The sequence below is a fragment of the Cavia porcellus genome, unplaced genomic scaffold, assembly GCF_034190915.1.
Source record: "Cavia porcellus strain 051 isolate PalLab524CR breed Dunkin Hartley unplaced genomic scaffold, mCavPor4.1 scaffold_23, whole genome shotgun sequence".
Lineage (NCBI taxonomy): Eukaryota > Metazoa > Chordata > Mammalia > Rodentia > Caviidae > Cavia > Cavia porcellus.
Genome location: NW_026947506.1, coordinates 29,879,005 through 29,899,367, shown reverse-complemented (window position 1 = coordinate 29,899,367; position 20,363 = coordinate 29,879,005). Strand labels below are relative to the sequence as shown.

Below are 20,363 nucleotides of genomic sequence, written 5' to 3'. Positions count from 1 at the left end.
CAATCCTTAACACACTCCTCACACAGTGTCTCCCTAACCGGCTGAAATGGAGAGCCAGGAGTTTGATTGGAGGAAAAGGTGACGGGGTGGGGGGGGGGGGGAGGCCCACGCGGCGTGGTCCCCATCAAGGCCTCTGGCCTCTTGGAGCAGGCGGTCCTACCGAATCTCTATTTCCAGTTCCCAGAAAACGGTGTCTAGGGGTTCACTTTTTCCTAGGTTTGGAGGATGGACGCTTTTTTTTGGGGGGGGGGTTCGGATTCCCTATCCCAAGCAGGGCGCACAGGGGCTCGACAGCGCCTAAGCCCGAGGCCCGTCCCACCCCCGTCTGTCGCGCGGCTGCCCAAGTTCTCACCACCCTCGCGCCGTAGCTGCTGTTGTCGCCATGGCGACGGGTCGCGGTTTTATTTTTAATAGCTGCTGGCGATTCAAGAGATGCCTGCGCCGCGCGCCCCGCAGCTCCCGCGTCCCGGGGTGATGCGCCCAGGCTCCCGCCTAGGGTGCCCCTTTCCGCGTCCTCGGATCTTCCTTGCCCGCCTTCAACTCCAGCTGGGCGCCCCTACAGCGCCGGGCGGGTAAGGTGGGCAGAGCAAAGCAAAGTCCACGCGGGGTCCCAGGAACCCGCAGCTCCATGCGGGGGTTGGGGCCGGGAGGACTCGGTATCCTGTCCGCAATGCAACGCGACCTTCCTCCCGGATTCCCACGCCCGCTGTCACTCGGGGTCCTTGAACCCCAAGGAGGTCTCCTCGCGTCCCCTCTGCTAGCGAGGAACTCAAGGCCGTGCAGGTCACGACGCGCACAACTCCCGGGATAAGAAGGTGAGGGCTCGACCCGGGATTGCCTTCCAGAAAGCCCCTCCAGAGCAGCAGGAGGCTCTACCAGGGCAGATGGCCGGGGTTTCAGGTGCTTCTTCACCTTTCCAAGTTTCCTTGGTCCTCCATCCGGACCATCCGAGGGGTCGCGGTGGGGGAGTGGGGGACTGCGGGCATGCGGAGGCTTGTAGAACTGCGCGTAAACGCGGGACCTCCGGCAGCAGTAGGGGAGGACCCGCCCCTAGGTCTTTGAGGGCTAGCGAGCGCCCCCGGAGCGCCCTGCCGACTCTGCCTTTGAAATGCCGGAGTCCACCGAACTAGGGATGAAAGGCCCTAGCAGGGCTATACCTTTATCCGGAGGGTGGACGGCCGAGGCGGTGTTAAACCACAGGTTGGAGGTGATGCCAGGATGGGCGGAATCCTCGGTTCCCCACCCATCAGGTGTCTCCTAGTCTCCACAGGCCTAGAAGTCTAGCTTTGGAGTCGACAAGACAACCCCAGCAAACACACCGACAGCATGTCCCTTCGAAAGAGAGCGCCTGCGCTAGCCGTCGGGTTGCAATCCCACCTGTCTAGCCGGGTGTAATCCATCCCGACCTGCGCGCCCTTTTTTGAGGTGGCAAAGGAAACCGCCCAGCCCGGCTCGGACCTAGGTCTGCGCCTAGTTCCCCACAAGGCGCTCCGTGCTGCGCCTTGGCCGGAGGTGGCGCTCTGTGCGCCCCGCGGATTCCGACGCAGAACCCAGGGGTTCCTCAGTAGCCTCTTTTCTCTTCGTTCCGTCCAGCCCCAGTTCCCGGCTCAGGATGCGGCCTGGCTTCTCGCGAGGGAGTGGGTACTTGGCGCAGGGTCTCAGGGTGGGGATGAAGCGGGCCGCAGCCCCCCTATCCGATCTGGGTTCCTTCCCACCTCGAAATGTGGGTGGAGGTTCCTCAAGCAGGTGCCCCAGGCTTCGGATCTTGGGCGGGGGCGCGTGGCAGCCGCCAGGTGAGTGCCCCAGACGCGCCTTTAAAACCGCCCCACCTATCCACAGAGGCTCATCCCCCCCCATCCCGACTTTTATGGAGAGGGGAAGACAGGGGCCCTGGGACCTAGCGGTGGAACGCGCCCCAGCGCAGCGCCGGGCGGGGGCCAGGCCGGCTCTTATGCCCTTTTTGGCGCAGCGGCCTTGGGCGCTGCCCTCTGCTGCTGCCGAGGCCCGGGAGAGGCAAGCCGCCGGCAGCAGCGCTTCTGCGGCGGCCTCCTCCCCTCCCCGCCCGGTGCCGCAGAATTGCAGCTGGCACTGGAGGGTGGGCAAGCCCGAGGGAGGGGCGCGCAGAGAGACCCGGCGCCAAGGCTCGGAGCTGGGCGCGGGTCTCTGATGGATCTCGCTGCCCGTGTGAGCGCGTGTGTGGTCACTGCAGCGGCGGCCGTAGCCGCACCCGTCCCTGCCCGCACGACCCCCTCAGCCTTCCGAGGTGCGGGTCCCGGGCCCGGAATCCGAGGGAGGCGGGGGCGGGGGCGGGGGAGGGGCGCGGCGACGGCGGCGCTATAACCCCCTCCCCGCGGCCCGCGGGTTCCACACGCGCGTCCTGCGGAGCCGCACAACTCCATCGAGTAGGGCCTGCCAGAGCTGCCACCTCCTCCTCCTGCTCCTCTCCCCGCGGCGGCGGCGCCGGCTCGGCCCTGCGCCCGCCCTCAGGCCCGCGCCCCCGCTCGGGCGGTGCAGAGAGGCCCCGGGCTCTGCCCGGCCCTGGCTGGTGGAGGGCGGAGCACCGCGCGTAGCCGAGGGCGCGCCGCGGAGGGGCGCACGCAGGCCGCCGGCCGCGCCGAGCTGGGCCGTGCTGTGCCCGGCCGGGCAGCGGCGTTGGCGGCTAGAGGAGGCCGGAGGCGCACGCAGGCCCGAAGTGGGCGCGCGGGGCAGCCCGCGGCCCGCAGGGAGCGCGCGAGCCGGCGCCAGGGCCCAGCCTGGCGTCCAGACAGGTGATCGGCGGTGCGGCCGCGGCTCCGGCCTCGCTCCGGGGTCCCTCCTGGGGCTGATGCCCGCAAATATGCGGAATTACCGGCCGGGTCGCTCCTAAAGCCAGCGCCGGGGATCCAGCGCGGCGGCGGCCAGGACGGGAACGCACCAAGGAAGAAGCCCAGCCCCCGCCCTCCGCCCCTTCCGTCCCCACCCCCTACCCGGCGGCCCAGGAGGCTCCCGGCGCGGCGGGCGCGCACTCCCCAGCCTCCTCCTCTTCGCGGGCGCCGCACTCGCAGCTCGCGCCGGGCGCGCTCCGCCGGCTCCCTCTCCGCGCCGCCCTCCTCCGGGCCGCGCTCCCTGAGGGATGGTACTGAATCTCGCCGCCACAGGAGCCCGGCTGGAGCGCCCGCCCCGCGGCCTCGCCTCCCCGCCGAGCCGCCAGCGCCTCGGGACGCGATGAGGACCTGGACTTGCTTGCTGCTCCTCGCCTGCGGATACCTCGCCCATGCCCTGGCCGAGGTGGGTGCCACCCCCGCGCCCCAGCCCCTTCCCGGCTCCCAGGGCGCACGTCCCCCGCGGCCGCCTGCGGGCCAGGGCACCCAGGTTCTGCAGGGCCGTTTGATTTCTGATGGAGGTGGTCTGTTTTTAAATTTTCCCAACTGGGTTCTATTTTCTGCCATGCCCAAGTGTGTCTGGTGAGTTTCCAGCGTGTTGCGTCGCTCTGCCTCGGAGGGACGGGGGAGCGGCGAGACAGACGAGTGGGGAGAAAACTTCGCGGGGCGCGGGCACCTCCCCGGGGAGGGGCAGCCGGGGCGCGGCGGTGAAGGGGGTGTGAGTGAGCCTGCAGAGCCTTGGGCGGGCAGCGGGGCTGCGGCGGAAGCCCAGGGTGGGCACTGCCGCGCCGCAGCCCGAATTCCTGGTCTTCGATCCCGGCTGGGCGCCGGGCCGCCTCAGTCCCGCCTGCCCCGGGCCTGCTTACAGGTGGCTGAGCAAGGCAGCTGGGGCCGGGCCTGCGCCCGCGCCCTCCCACCACCGCCGGCGTCCCCACCCCCCACCCCAGGTCCCCGGGAGCTTAGCTGTGATGAATGACTTTCCACAGCCCCTGTCGTGGGAACTTAGTGCTTGAGCCCCCCTCCCCAAACCCCCACTCCCTCTAAAAACGTGGAGGGGAGGGTGGAGGCCGAGTGGTGGGAATGGGCTGGGCAGGCACGGGAGAGCCGGGAGGTGGATATTTAACCCTAGCTTGCCCTGCAGCCTCCCCCAGCCGCCGGCTGGATTTGGGTGTCCTAGTCCGCGCTAAGGCCGCGGCCGGGGTGGGGCGCGCGCGTGCCTGTGTGGCGAGGGGAGACCCTCTCCTCTGCGGGCTCCGCCGGGATTCTGGGGCGTGAAATTTAAGACCCTGGCTAGATTAAAGTGTTGGGGCTGCCGCGACTTTCGTTGTCGACCCGTGACGCATTTCGATTCGCTTTTTCTAGATGTCTGTCTCACTGTTAAATCAGAAACTCCGGAGCCCCTCGCTGCCCCTAGACCCCCGTAACTGACACCCGCAGGGCAAGGCTTGCTGGCTTGTGGCGGGGTGGGAGGAGGGAGGATTTTGTTACGATGCGTAAAAGCATGGTGGGTATCCTTTTGCAGAAGGTGGACAAGGATTGGGGCAGCAACTTGGGGTCTCACCACCCCGGGCGCTGACTGTGTGGTCTGCTTGCAGGAAGCTGAGATCCCCCGCGAGCTGATCGAGCGGCTGGCTCGCAGTCAGATCCACAGCATCCGGGACCTCCAGCGACTCCTGGAGATAGACTCCGTAGGTAAATCGCGCCCCAGCCCTTGGCGCGGGGAGGGCGCGGGCAGGGAGAGAGTGTGGCCGAGCCGCCCCCCAGCGCGCGGCGGGCCGGGCGCCGCGCAGGAGCGCACCGAAAGGTCAGAATCCACTCCCCGGCCATAAACGCCCAGGCGCATGAGTCAGGCGTTTCTCTTCCAGTCGCCACTTTCTCTTCAGTGGCTGCTGAAGGCTCTTCGCTTGCTCCGGGAATGTTTCTGCGTTTGAGGGAAACACTGTGTGTCACAGAAAGTTCAGCAGCATAGAGGGCGCCCGGGACAGGGCTCGGCGTGCGCCTGAGGAGCGCGGGTGGGCGCACAGCCCTAGCTTGTGCGCTGGGCGGTTCTCCTGGTGAGGCCCCGAGGGCGCGCGGAGCTGGCCGGACCGGCCCCTTTGTCAGGGGAGTCGGCTGGTGCGGTGCTCCTTTTGGGGCTGGGCCTCTGTAGCTGCGGGAGGCTTTTTTTTTTTTTTCACGACCCAATAAAAAGGCGTGCCTTGGACACATTTCTGGGGGCTATTTTTGGGGCTCACCCTCGGGGCCTGGATCTGAGCCACTTTAGAAAACAGTTTATTTGTAAATGCTGAGCTTTGAAGCAGGGTTGGGCTAGATCTGGGTAGCAAGGGTTAAAGGGGTTTTTGTGGTGGTGCTAGGGGTCTGTACTCCCTCAGGGCAGAAGGAGATCTCCACGTCTTCATGGCGCCCTTTTGCAAATTAACACTTGGCCTGGGGAACTCCATCCTCAGCGCTGACCAGGGAGATAACGCCTGCAGGGAAATTTCTTACTGGCTTGAAAAAAGAGATTGGAGATGGACTTGTCAGAGTAAGGAAAGACAGCTGAAGTGAAGAATTTTAAGTGAAATGAAGATTTCTGTCTCCCTGCAAACTACTTGGGAAAGGGGGGTGGTGGGGGAATTAAGTAAAATCACATGGTCTAGTCATTTGGAAATTTGTACCTAATTATGGTGGTGGAGAGGCCTGCGCTGTTTTCATTGCATGCCAAAACCGTTTTCTAACAAGGCTGTGGGTTCTGCAGTTCCTTGACCCAGGAAATCCTTTGCCTGATCCTTATCTGGAGTAGGGTAGGGTTTCACTTGTAGATCAGAGCTGGGCCAGGGGGAATTTTGATCTTGTCCCTTGATGTGCAAGCCTGGGGCAAAGGATTTGGCTTGGGTAGCTGGGGAAGACACTCTGGTTTTTGCTGGTCTCTGATGGATTTGGAGATTTGGGGCAGCTGCCTCCCAGAGAGTCTTGGCTGTTGAGGCCTTGGAGGATTGGGCCTCCCTCCTGTGGGTGTTGGTGCCACCGGGAAATGGGCCATTCACTTTCTGCCAGGACCATTCTTATTCTGGTCTCTGCAGCTCCTCCTCTCCACCCCTATCCATTAACATTTTAGCTTTGCTGTTCTATAGGGTTTGCTGACTGCATTCCTGACCTGGGGGCTTCTGGGTTGGGGCCTAGGAGGGGTACACCTCCTGTCCTCCTAGCAAGTGTCAGGTTGCCTCTCTGTGTGGGGGTGGGTGTGTGGGTAGCTTGGGCATCATCCTTGCGTCTGACTCCTCCCCTGCCCAGTGTGTGGCAGGGTGGAAATTCCAGTCCTGTACATGTGTCAGGTGTTTTGGGGTCCAGATGAGATTTGCCCAGAGCCCTGGAAACAGAGACCAACTCTCCTTCCTCTCCCTGTGCCTCAATTTGAAATTCTAAAGTGAGTCTCCTTCCACCTGATGTAGTACCCTAAAAACAGGAGGGTCCTATCTGACCTGAGGACAGGGCTGGCCCCTGCATTCTGGTTCCTACCTGAAATGTGGAGCCCAATGCTTCAGACTGCTTGCTGGATTAGGTTGTAGGTGGCTTGTGGTGGCCCAAACTCAGACAAAGTTGCCATCCCAGCCCTGACCTTTCTAGGTCTAGTCAGAGGCATCCTTTATCCTGTTGGGAGCACTGCCCTCTGGTAGGCGCCCATGACAATGTAGGGGAGGGACCGATGGAGAAGAGGCAGGGTGCTGGGATAATCCACTGTGACTAACCCTGCTGCAGTCTCCAGGAGGACTCTGGGGACAGGGAAGGTTGCAGGGTGCCAGGAGGAGGCTTTGAGGTGTCCCAGGCCTCGCCTAACTCCTCCCTTGAGTGGGTGGGGCGTTGTACCTGGCACACCCATCCCCACTGTGTAGATGGAAACCTCTTAACTCTGCCCCTCCTCCGGAGGCGTGCATTCCTTTAAGTGCTGGGAATGTGGTGAGCCTGGAGCAACTGGGATGTGCACTGGAGAGGAGAGGGATGCTGGGTGGCTTTCCCAGGCTATTTGGGCTCAGAGGCCAGTGTGAGTCTTGGGGTGACCATCAGCCAGCTGTAGAGTTGGGGCCTGTTGTCCTGTGTAGTGTGGCGGCTGGAGCTTTGTTCTCCAGAGCTGGCTGGCCAGGCGCCCTGGGTCATTGAGTAACTGATACATAAACATCCCGGCCACTCACACAGCCGACCAGGACAGGGCTGGAGGAGTTTCCCTTGTCTTGCATGATGTCTGTGCATAAAGACAAAAGGGAAACTGCCTGATTAATTGTCTTAAGAGAATTTGGAGACTGCTTCCTGCTGCCCCACCAGGGATCAGTCCTGATCTCTAAGTTCCTGCTTAGGTGGGTTCTTTTCACCCAGCACAAATCCGAACAGCTCCTTGGAGCGTGGATTGGCTTTTGGTCTGTGACCACCCAACTTGATGGGCACAAGAGTGGGCTTGTTTGAATAGGAGCCACTCCCACTCTGTCTTGTCTAAAGAAGTTATAGTTGGCTATCAGCAGCGCTGATGAGCTGTCAGGGCTGTGTCCCCTCTGGGCATTGAGCTGAGCCAAGAAGCCTGACCTCTTAAGGTGGGGGGTCCACTTCACTGGGCCGGCTGGTCCCATCCCCAGCCATCTGCCCTTGGCTTGTTCATTTTTCTGAGCCTCCTTTCCTCAGAAACGATGGATGGCGGGTAATGCCTGATGCCCAGAAGCAGCTGGCCCAAGCACAGCTGTAGCAAAGACCATACTGATGCCTGTGCTAAGTTTTACCTTGAACTGGACCCTGGCTCTTTGATTTGGTGGTGGCAAGATGGCCACCACCAGGGCGTGACTCACAATGTCACTGTTTTGTGAGGGAAAAAAAAAATACTCCTTGTAATGGTTGATGGGACATTCTTACTGCATGAGTAGTTCTTTTCTGATCTTATTTGAGTCTCAAAAAAAAAAAATCAGTGGTATTGGAACATTGAATCATTTAAGTGAAAAGGCGAGTTCTGCTCGGACTTAGTCTTTGCCATTCATACTTTTTTTTGGTACCGGGGATCGAACTCAATACTATACTTGCAAGGCAGGCGCTTATGCCAGTGAGCTATAAATCCCCAGCCCTGCCATTCATACTTTATTTGAGTTTTTGTTTTCATTCCAAATGTGCTGGTTTAAGGCATCTCTGGAGTATAGGAGGCCTAGACTTCTTCATTTGGTTTGCAGACTCTTGGTGTGTGGGGATGCAGGGTAGAAAGGACCTTGGGTTGTATGTCCGGTGCTGGGTTGGGTCCTAGATCTGGGCTGGTGACTGTTGTGTCATTCATGCTTCTGGAGAAGGAAGGGAAGCCGCAGGATGAGAACCCAGTGAATGTATGAGTCCTGTCTGTTGGGCACATGTCTCTGGATTATTTCCCCTGGAAACAGGATGGAGGAAGCACAGAGGATGGGCAAGGAGGCCAGGTCAGGCTATGATGAGCTTTTGGATTCACATAACAGGTGGCATGCCATGTGTCCATCTCCACCCAGAAATCAGAGAGGTCAGGATAGGGGCTGTGTGTTATAGCCCCCTTCCTCTGTATGGGGCTGTGATATCCTGTGGGGTGGTTGCTCTGGGTCATTGTGACTCCTTTCCTACCGAGTGGTGGCCCTTGCTGCAGAACATGGTTGCAGGTACAGAAAGCTGCCTGCTTTCCTTCCTGTTGCTGCCCCCTTCTCTGCAGACACCCTGGACCGCTGCTCAGGCTGGTGGCCACTCCTCCCTTTACACTCTGTGAGCAGCCACACCTCTTGCATTTTCTCATGGCCTCTGGCCCTCAGAGCAGGCTTATTTCAGGAACTGGTCCGGCCTGGCTCATAGCCCAGTTGGGAGTTGCTTCCAATGCCCCTCAGAGGTTAGGATGCTTCATGGAAGCCTAGTTTATGGAGGGGGTGGGCTCTCTGGGATTGAGGTTGGTGGGGTTGGGTCCTCCCTGACCTGGTTCTGGCCTCACTGAGCTTCCTCAGAGGAGGCCACCCAGAGCCCCTTCCCCGGTAGGCCTGGTTGAAATTGCTTGATTCTGGGGACTTCTGTGTTGATGAGATATTTTTGGCTTAGTGTTTTCTCCTCTACGTATCTGAAGAGCCCCTGTGGGAATGTAGAAATGGATGTCAGGGGTGGAGACTGTCTTTTGAGGGCCTGGTGGACTGAGCTTCAAGGGTTCAAGGCTCTGCTGGGCAGAAAGGACCTTGGGGAGGCCAGGGGAGCCATTTCTCAGGGCAATGCAGGTCAGGCCTGGGGTACCGCACAGGTATAGACAGTTGGTCACATGTTCTCTTTCTACCTGTAGGAACCGAGGATGCCTTGGAGACCAGCCTGAGAGCCCATGGGCCCCATGCCACTAAGCATGCTCCCGAGAAACGACCTGTACCCATTCGGAGGAAGAGGAGCATTGGTGGGTGCTGGGCCCAGGGGGATTTGGTGGGCAAGGCTGTAGGTGGTGGGCCAGGCTCCCCATAGTGGCTTCCAGCAAGCCACCCCACATTTCTCTTCAAACAAAGCTAAGCCTGCTTCTTTGGCTTTGGCCTCTTGCCCTCTCTTGAGGCGCCCTCTGCCTCCACGATGTGCCTCCCGCCTGGCCTGCTCCTCATTGAGTTGTAGTCTGGGCCAAGAGTTTCCAGGGGAGAAGAGCTGTCATAAATTCCTTAAGTGCCCAATCTTGTTGGGGCCTGTTTGCAAGGAGGCCTTGCTGGAAAATGTGGCTGAACCTAAGTTCCAGTCCTAATGTGGAGCTCTAGCAGGCTCCCCGCTGGGTGCAGCTCGGAGGCTGGGCCTGTGGGCCTCTCCTTGGTGCACAGCTGGTGGCCGTTTAGTGTCTTGTGAGCAGGTCCCTGGGTGGGTTGAGGATTCAGACTCTTGACTGTTCCTTGGCTTCCCACCCTTTGCACTCCCATGGGCCACCTGTGGATCTTTGGGTCTCCAGGCTGTCTCTCTGCTGGGAACCTTGCTCAGACCCTAAGTGTCTGTATATGTGTGTGTGGCGGGGGGCGTTGGTTTTAAGCCTGGTCACATGGGTGAGTGTGAAGCATTCTCTGCACTCACCGTCAACTTACTTTGCAGAGGAAGCCATTCCTGCGGTCTGCAAGACCAGGACAGTCATTTACGAGATACCTCGGAGCCAGGTGGACCCTACGTCTGCCAACTTCCTGATCTGGCCGCCGTGTGTGGAGGTGAAGCGCTGCACTGGCTGCTGCAACACCAGTAGTGTCAAGTGCCAGCCCTCGAGGGTCCACCACCGGAGTGTCAAGGTGAGCTTTCACTCAGCTGGCCACAGTGGCCTTCAGAGTTGATATGGCAGAGGTGTCCTGTTCCTTGAGTCCTAGGGGGCAGTCCAGCTGCTTGAGTTCCCTCTGGGCTGCCAAATTGAGGTCTGTAATTTCTGGCCCAGTTATGACTTTCAGGCTGGGTCTACTTTCCTCTGGCCCCATGTGCCTTGGTCAGATAAGGGGTTCCTGCACATGGCTCAGATCCTTGGGTATGAGTCTCTAAGAACACAAGTGGAGGGCAAGTGTCTGGGCATTTCTAGGCATCTCTACTGTAAGGCCCTCTAGGGTGAGCCTCAGGTTCCCATCCTGAGGCTGGATGTTCCGAGCTCTGCTCCTGAGTATCTAGTTCTGGTTGGTTAGGGTGCTGTTCTTGTCCTGCATGACCCTCAGGGGGCACAGAATGACTGACTAAGCAATGGAGTTCGGGCAATGTGGTCCCCATCCTAGAGGATGTGGAGTGGAGTTTTGGGCAGAGCCTACTTCTCATAGATAGGAAGTACCTCTCCTGGGTCAAGGAGTCCCCAGAATTAAGTTGAGAATTTCAATTCTGGGGATGATACTAGAGCCCACCTACTCCTGGACTCTAAGAAAAACTATATGAGATCCTCCTACCCTCCTGAGGCCTGGGCTCTGGGGGAGATGCTGGGGAGCTCTTTCTTGTAAGGACCTATCAGCCAACTGTTTGTCAGTGTTGTAGAGACATGTCTTGATCTTTAGGGCTTGGTCTTTGTGGAGCTCTTAAAAGAGGCCGAGGCATTCTGGGTCCTGGAGGCTCACGTGGACCTCCTGTCTGCAGAGCCATGTGGTGGGGTTAATGGTGACCAAGGATGTAGTGCCATTGTCCCCAGTGTCCTGTGAGCCTGGCCCAGCCTCTGTCTTTGCCTGGGTCCTAGGATTCTCACTATGGTTTGTTGGGGGTTAGGGCTAGGATTAGGGGCTGGTTGGGGGTCTCTTAGCCTGAGAGCTTGCAATCCTAGTTGTCTTGTCCTCTGGGGTACACGGTCGATTAGACCTAGCTAACCTGTTCAGTGTGTGAGTGCGGGCCTGTCTTTAGATGGGTGAGGTGCTGGTATGAAAGAAGTTACTTGAAAGTTCTTAATCCATGGCCTCGGGCCTCTGGGTGCCTGCTATCCCCACTCTTGCTTTCTCTGGGGCAGGAATGGGGAATGTCTGCTTCCAGCTGGGCAGTGGAGCCTCCTTCCCAAAGATCGTCAAAGTGGGTCATGCCTTTACCTCACAGGCCTTGTCTGCCCAATGGGGTTCTTGTCAGCCTCCCTGGCCACCAAGTCCTGTGTCCAGAGCTGGATCTTCCCTAGCCTCCCTCCTCGGAAGGCCTGTCTCCTGCCTATCTGTTCAGGGTCTCAAGGACACATTTAGCACCAGACACTGGGGTCTCTGGCAAAGGGACAGAGGTCAGCAGGGATAGGAGGCCCATTTGGGTTTGAGGCAGATGTGGGCCTGGATAAGGGAGATTAGCCCAGGTGTCCAGACTTAACTGGAGCTAGTGTGGGTGATGTGGGTCACCTGGGATGAAGCTATGCAGGAGGAGGACCAGGTGGCCGGTACCCCAGTTGGAGTCATTTGGTGTTGCCAGTGGCTCCAGGTAGATATGCTGGGGTTCTAGCCACTATCCCAGGTCAGCACTGGGGTCACTGTGGAGCCTGGGATGGGTTTTTCTTTTGTTTCTAAGGGCATCTAAAGAGAGGCCTCATCCTGCACCTAATACCTCTGTCCAGCTTCCTGGGGCCTCCCCAGACCTCCAGCCATGGCAGAGGTGGCAGGACCCCACAGCTGGCTGCTGTATGTGCTCTGCTGGACACACCTGACATCTGGCCCCTGGAGCTGCTAGGGTGTCTGGCTGGGATGAAGCTGAGTTCCCCTGACTGCTTAGGCCTCATTTGGCTCTGTACTAGGTGGGACCACTGTAAGGTTGGAATGGACCAGCTCTGAGCCATGTCTAATGTGGTTCTGCCTGAGCCATTGCTGTGCAGGGAAGCCTTAGGCTGGTGTCATTTGGAGGGAGCTTTGAGAGTCAGGACCCAACGTGCCTCATAGACATGGGGTTCACCAAAGTCTCCCCAGAGCCCACACACAGCACTCAAGCTGGGGACTATGGCTGTGAGCCTGGACCTCAGATTTCCAGAGGTGTGCAGTTGGTGGACATCCAGGCCAGGCCTCCCTCCTGACCTCTCTGGATGGAGTCAAGGGTTTGTTCTCTGGGAGAGTCCCTAGCTGGAACCCCAAAGTTTGGGGTGTGGGGTTCTCACATCCCTCTCTGTGGTGAGGGATGGAGTGTCAGCACCATGAGAAGGGTGCCCTGGACCTTTGGGGGACTTGGAGCCACTTCATTCTGGCCTGAATGGGATACCAAGGATACAGGCCAGATGGGCTCCTCAGCCTTCTGAGGCTGTTTGAGGTCCAGCTCCAGTCATCCTCCTGGGGCACAGGGCTCTAGCACTCTCCAGGTGGGGAGGGACCCTGACCTCAGAAGGTCCAGAGTTGAACAGCAGCCTCAGAGTCTCTGGGAAGGGGTCACAGGGCCTTGGGTTCAGGGCTCTGTTCCTTCTAAGTCCAGCCCCTTGAAGGCAGAGAGAGGGAACAGGGATATAAAGCTATGAAGCACTGGGCACTTGTGCTTTCCGTGTCCTTATCTGTGCAGAAGCTGTAACCGTGTCTTCCCAGCTGGCTCTGATGGTTGAAGAGCTCTGTTCAGTCAGTGGTGGCTTTTTTCACTGATGATCTGGTCCTAAAGCTCTGGAGTGGTCAGGACAACCCTCGTGGGGATTCTCTGCAGCAGCTTGGGGAACTGCTGGGCATGTCTCATGCAGGGGGTACAGTGTGGCTGGCTGAGGTTCTGGGGTAAATTTATTGGAAGCATGTGGGTAGGGGGCCAGGGCAGCAGTGGGTGAGGGTGTGACATGAGGAGGGACTTCAGGGACCTCCCAGGGCCTGGGAATGCAAGCAGGGGACTCTAGATCTTATAGTCTCTGTTTTTTCAAACTCTGCTTTCATGGAAGAGATTTTTGAGAATTTAATATTCATAACATGTTCTTTGGGGGAAAAATGTAGCCATTTCCTGGCCAGACAGAAGTGGCCAAGTGACTGGAATCCTTGCATTCCCAGCAGCAGGTGCAATCATAAATTGCTGTTTGTTTTTCTCTGATAAACATGGTCTGTCTGGAGATTGGGTGCCCAGGCCAGGCAGCCTCAGGGACCATCAAGAGGGCAGCATAACTGGAGTACTGAGGGGCCACCCTGCCCACCACACCCACTAGTGTCTGCTGGAGAGGAACAAGCCTGCTCCTTGCTTGAGGGTCCAGGTCCAGGTCTCAGCCAATCTGGGGCCTGGTACAGGCTCTACAGGGGAACTAGGGGAAGCTACAGTTGACCACAGAGGCCATGCCACCCAGACAAGTGCCTGATCCAAGCCTAGACCCAGGGTTCATAGCCCACTGCTGTTCCCCTGTGGCTGTGCAGGGTTCATGGCTGGGACTCCCTTAGAGGGAAGGAGGTACTGGGGCTGTGTTGGTTCTAATTCCTGGAACCTGGGGGTCCAGAGAAGGTCTTGGGCATGGCCAGGTTCAGTGTGGCCCCACTGTTCTGTTAGGACTTGAGTTTTATCCCAACCTTTAAAGAGAGGGTCACTGGACCCTCCCTGATAAGATGGCCTTTATGCTAACCTTAGGACCAGGGAATGGACCATGCAGGATCCAGGGCCTGGAGCTGACGGCCTGATGGCGTGTGTCAGCATTGACACCTGTCAAATGGCTCTGCAGCCACCTTGTCCCAGTTGTGAATCTCTGCATGGGAACCTCCTTTGTTCCCTAGGTGAGGATGTCTGTGTCTCTATGTCAGAGCCCCATGGACTCCTCCCTCCTGACGATTGACTTGGGAGAGGGGTGGGTTGTGGGTTGGGGTAGGGGTGGGGTGGGGTCCCTCCCAATGATGATAAAACAGCCCCTTTCAGGCAGTGACCCTGGGGCAAGGCCTACACTCCTCTAACTGCTCCTTTAACCAGCCAGGCCGCTGTCTCTCCCTCTCCTGCCTCCTGATGTAGGGAAACCTCTGCTGACCTCTGACCCTGGCCCCACACCCTGCCCTATGAGCTCATACCTGGCAGTTGTGTTCACACCTGAGGCAGCCACAGCACTCACACGCCCACTGGGCACCTGGCACCCTTTGCACCGTGGGTTAACTATTAACACCAAGGAGGTGTGCAGCAGGGTCCAACCAGGCCTGGTCCCAGCACCCTATGGAGGCTTGCCTGTGGAGTAGCCACCTGGTGGGTACAGAACTGACCTTCCCCCTGAAGTCCAGACTGTGGAAGGTGGGTGGGAAAGGAAAATATTACCATCCTCTGCTCTCCCAACTGCCACAGAGCAGCCACTGGGTAGGCACCCTCACTCATGGACTGGTGGTGGTTGGGGACTCTACCTCTAGGTGTTTGGGGATGCTAGATGGGTACCATGCCTTTTTTGGCCTCAGTGTCCCTGTCACACAGGAAAGGGTAAAGGGGGTGATCTTGAGGGCCACTCTTGGGCATATGCAGATGGATGCCTACTGTGTGCACAGCTCCATGGACCTGGGAGGGAGGCTGCTCTGGGATATACACAGGTGGGTCCCTATTGCATGTATGGCTTGGGGCTGGAGGGAGCCCTCATATGGGTTCCTATGCCAGGCATGGGCCTGGCAAGGGGTCCTCTTCTGGACGTATACAGATGGGTGCCTACTGTGTGCACAGCTCTGTGGGACTGGGAAGGAGGCCTGTCCTGTATGTATGCAGATGGGCACCTAATGTGTACACACCTAATGTGTGGGGCTGGGAGAGGACACCTGCTCCTGCATCCACTAGGGACAGACCGCCATGCATGATCTTGGGACGTCCTGGGGAGAAGCTTGTTGTGCTTTGGTGTCTCTTCTGTCCCTGGAGGTGCGGGTTCTGGGTAGGAGGACGGAGTGCTAACTGGCCTTTGGACTCTGAGGAGGGTGGTGGTCAGACTGCATCTCACCCACTCATGGGGGAGGTGAGGTGTCCAGCACATGGTAGCCTCTGGGGCTGGTGCTTGTGAGAACCTGGATTGAGTGCCTAATGTATGCATCTGTGGGATTGGGTGGGGATTGTGTTCCCATGACTGTTTGGTCCCAGGGCCCACCTGGGCCTGTGGACACCTAGAAAGTCTCACAGGACTGGAGACAGTCTCTAGCATGAACCTTTGTTTTCAAGCACCTGGAGCTTGACCAGGCTGGGAGTTCTGTCCTGTACTTCTGGGGAGGGCATAGGTGGCTTTGGTCTGTGATGGGGTCTGGTGCTTCAGATGGGCCCCTCATTTGAAGAGGAGGCTCTCAGCTCAGATCTGGGTTTCTCTGAGCTCTCTGTACCAGAAGCAGCAGCCCTGGTACAGAATCAACCTCACCTGGCCTTGTGATGGCCAGGTGTCCCTCATCCATGCTGCTGAGGAAGGCCAGGCCCGTCTGAGTCCACAGAACCCCAGGCCTGGCTGAGCCACCAAGTGGCTGTGGATCTGTGCCATTTCTCCTGGACCGTAGTTAGAGGGGTAGTCGGGGGTAGAGTGGGGAGGGCACCATGCGGGTTGACTGGCACTAGCCACGCACAGCAGAGGAAATTACATCCCTGGCACAGTCTGTGTGCCTTCTTTACTGATAAAATGCACAACTAAGATCATTGCCTAGTACACCCAGCTCTGGAAGCTACTGCTGTCTCTCATCACCTGCACTGTGGGAATGCTCAGACCACCAGGGGCGTGTGAGCCTTTCAGTTTGTCCTAAACAAATGAGGCTAAGTTCACTTGCATGCCTGCCCTCATGGAGGTCAGAGGTCAAGATTAGGCTGCTCTAACTCCACTCCCACCCTGGCATGGGCCTTGTAGTCCCAGCCTCAGCGTAGTGCCCAAATCCCCCCTCCTGGTGTTCACAGTGGCTTTGCTCTCCGCAGGTGGCCAAAGTGGAGTATGTCAGGAAGAAGCCAAAGTTGAAAGAGGTCCAGGTGAGGTTAGAGGAACACCTGGAGTGTGCGTGCGCGACCTCCAGCCTGAATCCAGACCATCGGGAAGAGGAGACGGGTGAGTGGCGATCTGTGTCCTATTCCTCACCACTGCTGGGGGTTCCTGGAAGCTGAGTCTGGGAGTTTTAGGTGGCTCCTGGTATGGGATCCTCAGGGTAACAGCTTAATGGGTCCAAACCTTTTAGCGGGGCAAGGGCACACAGCTGAGCACACAGGGGTGGGGTTCTATCACCTGGGGACAGGGCAGGGTTCTTGCCACCTGGAGAGTTGGCAAAAGAGCAGGTTGTGAGCTGGAGTGAGGGGCTGGGCCAGGTGAGAGAGGTGGGTGCAGAAGGCCCTGCCAAGTGGCCAGAGGAGCAGACAGGTGGATGCTGGGCACTTGCTGCAGGTGGAGAGCAGCAGGAGCTTGTGGCCCCAGGCTTGCCTGAGGACAGAAGGACCCGGAAGTGTCTCCGAGCCTGGGCGGGCCAAGTTTTCCCTCAAGATAAACACTCAGGTATTTATTGCTACAGTCTGCTCCCTGAGGCTACTCACCCTCCCTGCCTTTCACCAACAGGAAGGCGTAGGGAGTCAGGTAAAAAACGGAAAAGAAAAAGGTTAAAACCCACCTAAAGCGGCCAACCAGGTAGGCCCTGCCACCCCACCATGCTGGGAGTGCTGGGACCGCACAGGCTGGGGGAGCAATCGACGGTCACACCGGCAAATGATCAGCTTCTGCCCAGCGGTGCGGCCGTGGCCCTGATTGGCCTTGGGTCTGCCTGCTTCGGGTCTGCTGGGCTGTGGGTCTGTGCCGCTCCCGTCCCCTCCTGCGTACACAAGCCCATGGTACACGCTCATTATGCTCGGATCGCCTCTTGCCTCTCTGTCCTTTGTCATTGATCGGGCCACAAGGCATCACACATAGATGGGAGGGGTTGGGTCGGATGTTTACCAGTCGGATCATGGGGCAAGCGGCTTAACCTCACTGACAGACAAGGAAACTGAGCTGAGTGCAGCCGAAGACTACGGAGTATTGAATGGGTCTGTTAGCTCCTGTACACCAGCCAGAGGGATACAGTTGATGGACGAGTTCTGTCCAAAGATGGGGAGGCGGGAGCAGGTGCTACAGTTGCAGGTATCACTGAGGCTCCTCTTTCGTCTAGCATCCCGTCTCAGAATGGCCACGTGACCCCAGGTGGCTGCTTAGGCTCCAGAAGTCACTGCTCTAGTCTGAAAGAATACGGTGGGAAGAAAGATGGTTGGTCCATAATTCCCACCCAGTGGTTTTTTTTTCTCTGCTGACCTGGGAAATATAGGAAATGTCACTTCCCAGAAGTAGGGGATGCAGTCATGGTGGAGCCTCCCCATCACTGGCCTGTCTGGCCTGCTCCTTCTCCTGTCACATGGGACTCCATGGCATCCAAGACATAGTTGTTCTAGACTCGAGTAGACTCTTCAGAGACGGGCATCTGAGCCCTGACCCCTGAGGTCCTGTGGTAAGAGAGGCACTTATATCCCAGGAAGGACTCCCTGAGAGGAAAGTGTCTCGTAGGTGCCCTGGGAGTGTGATGTAGTAGTGGGGGACTTCGTGCATCTGAAGAACCAGCTGACAAAGTCCTGCTGCCCCTGGCCAACACAATGCTGGAATGGGTAGGGGAAAGCTGCTGGAAACCCAGGGCAGGGCTATGTGAGGCTCAGCCTTACAGCACTTGCCCGGCTACTCTCCTGGGTTTGGTCCCTGGCATCAGGAAAAATACAAAAATGAAAACAGTTTAGTCTGCCTGGTCACAGTGCCTGTGCTTGGTGGCATCTGTTCTGAGCTGTTTCATGGATCACGATGGCTGCCAGAGCTCCAGAAGTCACATCCAGGGCTAGGCTAGAAGGAAAGGAAGGTAGGGAGAAGGACCGAAGAACCTGTCTGGGGCTCAGTTTCCTTACCTGTACAATGGAAGCAGGGGGCTTGCTTTCAAGACGTTCTGTGTGGTGCCATGATAACGGTCCCTGTTCTTTCTGAATAACATGGCAAGTTTGATTTTTAAAAAATTTCATGGCAAATTGAAATCCAGAGTCTCGCACAGCTTGTGCTCCTGATCGAGTCCATCCCCTCCCTCCCCCCTCCGTTATCAGTGTTTCCTGTCTGTGCTGCATTGTGTGCCAGGGGTCCTGGCTCTCAGCCTGTGTCTCTCGCTCTCCCTGCAGATGTGAGGTGAGGATAACCCAGCAGCCCTCTCCTGGGACACGGATGTACATGGCGTGTTACATTCCTGAACCTACTATGTACGGTGCTTTATTGCCAGCGTGTGGTCTTTGTTCTCCTCCGTGAAAACTGTGTCCAAGAGCACCCTGGAGAACAAAGCGACAGTGTGCATTTGTTCAGTGTGACATCAAAGCACGTATTGTAGCACTCCGAGAGACAGCAGAAGCCTCCTTGTCAGCGAGAGAGAAAACAAACCACAAAACATGACAAAAACAAACTGGACCCACAAAATATATCTACGCGGTGGACGAAAGGGCTGCCCCGCGGGGTGGACGCGTGGCGGCTCACGGGATGGATTTCTGTCGGTGGTCACAGGTGCTCTTTGCCAAGGACGTGGAGTTGTGGACGCTTGTGGGGCGCCAGGCTCTGCAGGGCACGTGGGACGCGGGGTGACAGGAGCAGCCGCGCCAATGCGGAAACCACAACTCCTGGCTGTCGCGCTTGGGTCTATCCGGGGCCTTCCCCAGAGCCTTAAGTGGGTGGTTTTTTTTTTTTTTTTTTTTTTTGTTCCTTTGTTTTTTTAATTTTTTTTTTTTTACACCATAAAGTGATTAAGCTTTCCTTTTTACTCTTTGCCTAGCATTTTTTTTTAATTATCTCTTGGATGACATTTACGCCGATAACACACAGGCTGCTGTAACTGTCAGGACCGTGCCACATGTGTGTTTCCTAGCAGGATGCAACTAATGAGATGTATTAAAATAAACATGGTATACCTACCTATGCATCATTTCCTACATGTTTCCAGCTTTATGTGTTCCTCCCTTGCTCACTTGTTTTCCTAATGAAGTGGACTGTATCCCCCCATGGCGCTGCCCACTGTCCTCCCCCGAAAGGGTGACTGTGTGGCATGTGTGCCCTGCGGAGTGTCTGGACAGAACCTAAATTCTTTATTTTTGGTAAGAGGTTGTGCTTTATTTGTATTAACAGAAATGTGCATATGTGGTTTCCTTGTGGTGTTTTTAGTTTTGTTTTGATTGGCTGTTTTTGGTAAAGGTGAAGTTTGTGTTTTTACTGTTACCAGTTTTATATACCTGAAAGCCTGACTACTATTATTATTATTATTACTATTATTATTTTTTGAACCAGAAAGAAAAAAAAAATATGCACGTGAAACACATCTTGTGGTCACGTTTTTCTCGTTGCTTACTGGAGTCTAACCCAACCCCTGGTCATGTGGGCAATTGTCGGACGAAAAAAGGGGTTAGAGCGCTTGGGCTGGTGGACCTGACCTGCCTATGCTGAGCATCTGGAATGCCATTGTCATCGGGTACCATAACCCACTGGAGAGCCCATCCACAGGGACCAGAGACTGTCCTGCCCCAGAACAGCCAGGGGACAATGGTTGTATCAAGCAGCAAGCCAACCTACTGTTACCCTGGAGCCACCTCCCTCCATGGCCTCTGAGCCCACGTGACCCTCTCTTGCACCTTGGGTGACTGTGGTGTGATGGCTGCATCTCTTGGGCATGAGCTGGTGGAGCTGTGTTGTAAGGAGCATCTTTGGTGGCTCACTCTGTAGCTTTTGGGTTCCAGGTGCTTTTCAAGTGATTGAAGTGACCTGAAGACTGGAGGGGTTGTGCTGAAGGCTGGCCCTGCCCTGTACTCTGGCTCTTCCACCATGGATAGACAGACGCCCATTGTGCCTGGCACCTGAGAGTTCCTGCTGGGGCCTGCAGTGTCCTTGTACTGTACCGCTTCTGACTCAGTGCCCACCAGTGTGCTCAGTGCATACACATTCTTTAGTGTGTGCTTGAGATGTTGGTGCACTGTGATTTTTCTTGTGTGTAGACTGTCTGGTGAGATGCTAGGTCCTTTACAAAGACTGTGGGGAATCCCACTGGAGGAACTGGAGATGGCACTGCTGAAGATGTCAGAGCCCTGGGACAGGCCCATGAGCAAGGACCATTCCACTCATCCCTATCTCTTCCCCCAGGACAGGTTGCAGGTGACTGCTGGGAGAGGCCAGGTCTGGCTGGATTG

The 20,363-nt window shown here is 57.3% G+C and overlaps 1 protein-coding gene across 6 annotated transcripts; it reads left to right on the top strand.

The window, feature by feature from the left end:
- Positions 1-382: 382 nt before the first annotated feature.
- Positions 383-19,111, top strand: Pdgfa (platelet derived growth factor subunit A). Of its 6 annotated transcripts, none has more exons than XM_063233983.1 (8): positions 383-815; positions 3,138-3,267; positions 4,457-4,553; positions 9,148-9,252; positions 9,918-10,105; positions 16,077-16,203; positions 16,534-16,641; positions 18,324-19,111. In XM_063233983.1, the coding sequence occupies exons 2-8, from the start codon at positions 3,205-3,207 to the stop codon at positions 18,332-18,334; spliced, it is 699 nt and encodes a 232-aa protein (XP_063090053.1). In that variant the 5' UTR covers positions 383-815; positions 3,138-3,204; the 3' UTR covers positions 18,335-19,111. The 6 variants fall into 6 exon arrangements, with proteins under 6 accessions (XP_063090053.1, XP_063090055.1, XP_063090054.1 ...); XM_063233985.1 differs by lacking the exon at positions 383-815 and adding an exon at positions 1,619-1,637; XM_063233984.1 differs by lacking the exon at positions 383-815 and adding an exon at positions 1,927-2,263.
- The last annotated feature ends 1,252 nt before the right edge of the window (positions 19,112-20,363 follow it).

Excerpts from the sequence above, each read along its gene's own strand:
- Pdgfa (XM_063233983.1), top strand. The coding sequence starts at position 3,205 with ATGAGGACCTGGACTTGCTTGCTGCTCCTCGCCTGCGGATACCTCGCC. Across the intron at positions 4,554-9,147 it reads CCTGGAGATAGACTCCGTAG|GAACCGAGGATGCCTTGGAG; the intron begins GTAAATCGCGCC and ends TTCTACCTGTAG. Across the intron at positions 9,253-9,917 it reads TCGGAGGAAGAGGAGCATTG|AGGAAGCCATTCCTGCGGTC; the intron begins GTGGGTGCTGGG and ends CTTACTTTGCAG.